Consider the following 5,222-nt stretch of genomic DNA (forward strand, 5'->3'; position numbering starts at 1 on the left):
TTGCGTATCATTCCCTTGCAACAACTCTAAAGTAAAATGGTGTCTAGACATAACCGAAGTATTATCTCTTTTTCTTTTAAGATGTCTCGGCCAAAAGTATCTAAGATAAAAGAACATCACAATGAGGAGCAATAACCTTTGATTATAATCCATGAGAAACCTGTCAAAAACAAGCAAAAAAAAAAAACTCAAAAACTACCATTTTACTTAACACATAATGGTTCAAATTACAATGTCATTCCAAAACAACCAAAAACAAAACACATAATGGTTCAAATTACACCAAACACACATAATGTCATACCAAAACAACCAAAAACAAATACCCATATCCCTCCCTACTTGAACATCCCCAGTGTCGTCCCAGTCATCTTAATCCACCCTTTCAACACCTCAGGGTCTGATGGCAATGTCATCCATGCTTGTCTCATGTATGTTGACTGACCAAAGATGTTAAATGCTCCTAAAAACAAGGGATCTATAGGCTCTAACCCAACTGATTTCAACTTCTCATAACATTCATCAATGGATGGTCCTTCCATGTTTTTCACCATATGCTTAAGTGCATCACGCATATCACTAGCCAAGTCATCTAGGGTAATGGAGTTTTTAGATGTTTTAGCCTTTTTCTTGGGCCTAACTTCTGAATCATCATTGGGTCGAACACTAGGTCCCTCATTATTGATAGGATCTTCATCACCCATTCGAAAACTTTGTTCATGAGAGTCTTCATCATCATCTTCTAAATGAACACTAGCACCTTCTATCCGAAGTGTTTGGACTTGTGGGGATGATGAAACCCCATATGTTTGGGTGGATGTCCATTGATTACCACCAGTTGCACTAAGGCCTTCAAACACAACTATGAAAAGGTCAGGATGAGGCAATGGTCGTGTTCTCAATGACATTGCCCTTGGGTGACCCTACACCAAATTAATAAGGACTATAATAAATACTTTTCTATTCTCATTATTCTTATTAATATTAATATAAAACAAGATATTGAATTTTTAAAAATCACACCTTCTTAAAGTCATCCCATTCTTGAGGCGTTAAAGTGAACATATTTGTTTGTGAGTTGTAGAGATTTCCAGTATTGTTTCTCAAATAGCACCATCCTACATATTTTGATTTCATGGTATCAAAAGCATTTCTAATTTGCTTTTGATTCAAATCAAATCCAAACTCTTCCTTATGTTTCGCTCCTACCCTACCCCAAGACTCTCTACGCAAGCTTTGTCCATTTCTACCTACTCTCCCTATTTCTTCAAGACATGTTTCTAACGTGCATTTGATAGCCTCATGCGTCCATTGTTGTCGACCATCATTATTTTCCATCTAAAATTCAATCACAAACAACTTACAATCGCAGCCATAAAAACGCAGCCATAATTTACAAAAAACACAACCATAAATTACAAAAAAAAACACAGCCATAATTACAAAAAAAAAAAAAAAACGCAGCCATAACTAACAAAAAAACGCAGCCATAATTCAGTCAAGCAAATCAACACAAAAGAGGTATGCTATGCCTTTTATTTGGTTCTATAATAACCTGGTTCTATCATAAGCTGGATGTAATGATACTATTTATAATTATGGCTATACAAGGAAAAGGAAGTCTGATTCAAGCATGTATTGTTTGATACTCCATTTTCTTCAAATGATACTATTTATAATCTTATACATGTACAAGGAAAAGGAAGTTTGAATGGTACAGCACCAATCGGAACATGTAGAAATAAGGGAAACAAGTATGTACTGTACAAAAACGATTCAAACCGAAACCCTAACCCTAGAAAACTGCAAACAATCAGAACAATAAACGATTAGATAGATGATAAGACGAACCTGTGGAAGAAGATGGTGGGAGGCGGCGATCTATGGCGGCGATTGTGGCGGCGGGAGGAGAAGTGGAGTCGTCTGGGAGCGTATATGTGAAGAAGATCTGATGATTTGTGAAGAGGTTAGATATTTGCTTTTTTTTAAGCTAATAAAAGCTCCTTTCAGATCTTCTTTTTTAAAAAAAAAAACAAACGGTCTTTAAGTGCTTATGTTTGCCCGCCTGCAGACATAAGCTCCTTGAAGACATGTTAAGCAAAAACAAACGGCCCTTAAATGTTGCCTCAAACGCAACTGTAGAAATAGGAACTGCAAGAATATTTGATGCCATATATGATTAAAAAGGATACTTTAGCTTGTGAGTGTTCCACCAATCTAACACATTAAAACTAGCTCCTTTATGTACTTTAGCCTGTGAGTGTTCCACCAATCTAACACATTAAAACTAGCTCCTTTATGTCCTTGTATTACACCTTCTTCAAGATACACTTTAAGTTCGGATTTATTTGGTTTTTCCACATTTACATCTTTAAGAAATTCCTCAAACGGGTCCCAATCAGAAGTCGACGCCTCTTCACTAGGCCATGATCATATAACTTAAAGCAATCAACCTTTATTGTAGTTCTACTTACCCTCTCAAACATCAGATTTACCATCTTCATCATGTAAACAAACATGTCATCTTCAACAGTGGTAAATGGTTGCTCAGTTACCATTAACCAGTGTGCCATCGATTCCCTCATCTTGTTAGAATCATACTTTGCGTTAGGTCCAATCAATGGAGAAGGCTTATTAAATGGCGTATCCTTGTCAACTGGCTGAAAATTTAACAATTGTTGAGTTCTCATGAATTGTTGGCGCTTAGTGCAAACCTCCATGTGTCTTTTCCATGTTGTTATAGGCTTGCCACTACTTACTGCCAATAGTTTCTTACAATGAATGCATTTGAACTTTTCCGTCCCACATGGAAGAGTCACTTCAACAATTTCCTCCCATACTGTTGATTTCTTTTGACGTTTAGCCTTAAGTTGCACATCATCTTGGCCACCGGGATCATCATCTTCTACACTTGCATTCTCATTGACATTTTCATCACGAGGTACATCTTGGTTCTCGTCTCCATCAAGGTTAACATAATCTGTGTCGACTGATTCTGAGCTCCTTGCTTCCCTTGAGTCGATGGACGACATTGATTTCTCTTAGTTCCTTTTTTCATTGTGATATCTCCTAAAGAGAGAAAAAAAAAGTTTAATATAAAAAAACCAAAGTATTTCATTGACATGAAAATAACCATTTTATTAACTGGATGATGACAAGGTAGACTTTATTAGACATGTATGATAACTTATATGGAGCTAGCAAGGAGAATATTAAACATTCATGTTAAAACTTGAAACTAAATTAATAAAGTATACTTGTAAAGAAACTTATAAACAAACGAACATGCTTTATATTGCCTTTTGATAACTCCAAATAATGTAGATACAACACAAGCAAAAAATAGATACAAACAGACAGAAACACAAGCAAAAAACATATGAAAGTGTCATTGTTATTTTGACTGGTGGATCAACCGGCATTGCACCCTCTAACACATTCACTATCTCAAAAATCAACTCCCCAAATCCGGTTTGTTAGGGTTTCAACAAGATACATTGAACCAGCAAATAGTAAAGAACAACAAGATAAATCAAATATAAAGATGATGATGAAATACAAACCTGATGATGAAGCTGTCAATTCAACTTTTGGGTTTTAACCTAGGGCGCCAAAGAGAAACACCAAAACTTCAAAGCTGTTGTAAATGTGAAATTTAGATGAATGATATTAGATTATTAGGTAAGTGAACAAGGTGGGTGGGTGAATTGGTGAAACGTAGTGAAAGGCTGAAGCCCAAATTTTATTTAGTAAATACATTACACATGGGCTAAAATGTTTGGGCTGGTTATTATATTTATTGGCTTAAAATAAACAAAGCTTGATAAGGCTCGACGAGCCTTTTCGATCCTTACATCCGAAGCTCGAGCTCGGGCTCGATAATTAATTGAGCTTTATTTTAGGCTCGGGCTCGAGCTCGATAAGGCTCGGTTCGTTCGAGCTTTTTATCGATCCGAGTTCTAGTAGCTCGTGAGCTGCTCGGCTCGTTTGCACCCCTAATTGACATGAATAATAGAATTTGATGATGAAAATTATCTTCATATTCACACCAATGGCGATAAATCATAACTCAAACCATCCCATGACATGGCATTAGTGTCTATATGGCTTTCAAATCTCCTTTAAATTGTTGAAGCGATATCTGTGACAACCCGTATTCCAGAACCTTTCTTTGTGTTTTGACGCAACTTGTATGAACGTTACTTGATTGATTGATGTGCTTGATTTCAATGTATGTTACGACGTTGTTATATTATGTGCTACGTGATTTTATGTGAATGCTATAAGTGTAGTTGCATAACACTTGTCCTAATCGCACAAGCCCTTTTGGGCCGTACACCTCTCTCTCTCGACTCACTATACTTGGCCGACTCGAGACCAAGGGCAGCCCATCAATGGGTTCGGCCCACTCGTTATGTGCATACATGAACCTTTAGGGGGTTTAGTTTTCTCATTTGCTTGCAAAAAAAGAACACACAAAACCCTACGCTCTCTCCTCTTCTCTCCCTTTTGTGCGACGACAGCCCCCTCACCCGAAGCCACCCAACTCGAGCAATCTAGTCTTCTCGGCTTCCTGGTTAGTCTTAATTCTTGATCGTTTGCTATGTTTTCGACTCGAGACCACACCACACCGGCACAAACAAGCATGACTCGAGATCATGGTTGCGAGTCTTGTTGCGACTCGAGACATGACTCGAGACCACCCGGTCTCGAGTGATAAATGCATAACCCGAGACCTCCTCAGTTGCGACTCGAGAACTCGTAGGCTACAACTCGAGACCGCACAGTCTCGACTCGGGATCCCTAGTCTCGACTCGAGACCACATAATCACACTTCCGGTTCGGACTTTCACTGTTTTAGGCTTGTGTAATTGGGCTGTATGGTTGGGCTTTGTCTTGTTACATGATGCTACTGTTGAACTTGAATGTACTGTTAACTGCCATGATTACATATAATGCCATGATCAATACTTGTACACAACTTGTTAGAATACGTGTAGATCATATACGTGCACTACTTAAACCATAGACCTGACTTGTATGGTAACCATGTTAGGACGTGGTTGACCACATACAGCTCAAGTGACCTTTTGTTTATCTGCCGAGCAAACCAAGGTGAGTTCACACTCTTACCAAGGCATGGGATTCCCGGGGTAGGGAATGGGATTGAATGATTACTTGCACTTACATTGTTATTGGGAATTACGGATCACTGACCTCGT

The 5,222-nt window shown here is 38.1% G+C and overlaps 1 protein-coding gene across 1 annotated transcript; it reads right to left on the reverse strand.

Moving 5' to 3' along the window:
- Positions 1-268: 268 nt before the first annotated feature.
- Positions 269-3,640, reverse strand: LOC110938877. The gene is made up of 4 exons (XM_035990227.1): positions 3,564-3,640; positions 1,852-3,069; positions 1,024-1,338; positions 269-923 (listed from the first exon to the last, which is right to left on the reverse strand). The coding sequence occupies exons 3-4, from the start codon at positions 1,336-1,338 to the stop codon at positions 339-341; spliced, it is 900 nt and encodes a 299-aa protein (XP_035846120.1). The 5' UTR covers positions 1,852-3,069; positions 3,564-3,640; the 3' UTR covers positions 269-338.
- Between the last annotated feature and the right edge of the window lie 1,582 nt (positions 3,641-5,222).

The sequence above is a fragment of the Helianthus annuus genome, chromosome 5, assembly GCF_002127325.2.
Source record: "Helianthus annuus cultivar XRQ/B chromosome 5, HanXRQr2.0-SUNRISE, whole genome shotgun sequence".
NCBI lineage: Eukaryota > Viridiplantae > Streptophyta > Magnoliopsida > Asterales > Asteraceae > Helianthus > Helianthus annuus.

Bases quoted from the DNA above. Each gene is read 5' to 3' on its own strand.
- LOC110938877 (XM_035990227.1), bottom strand. From the start codon at position 1,338: ATGGAAAATAATGATGGTCGACAACAATGGACGCATGAGGCTATCAAA. The intron at 924-1,023 runs GTGTGATTTTTA...AATTTGGTGTAG, and splicing joins AATGGGATGACTTTAAGAAG to GGTCACCCAAGGGCAATGTC.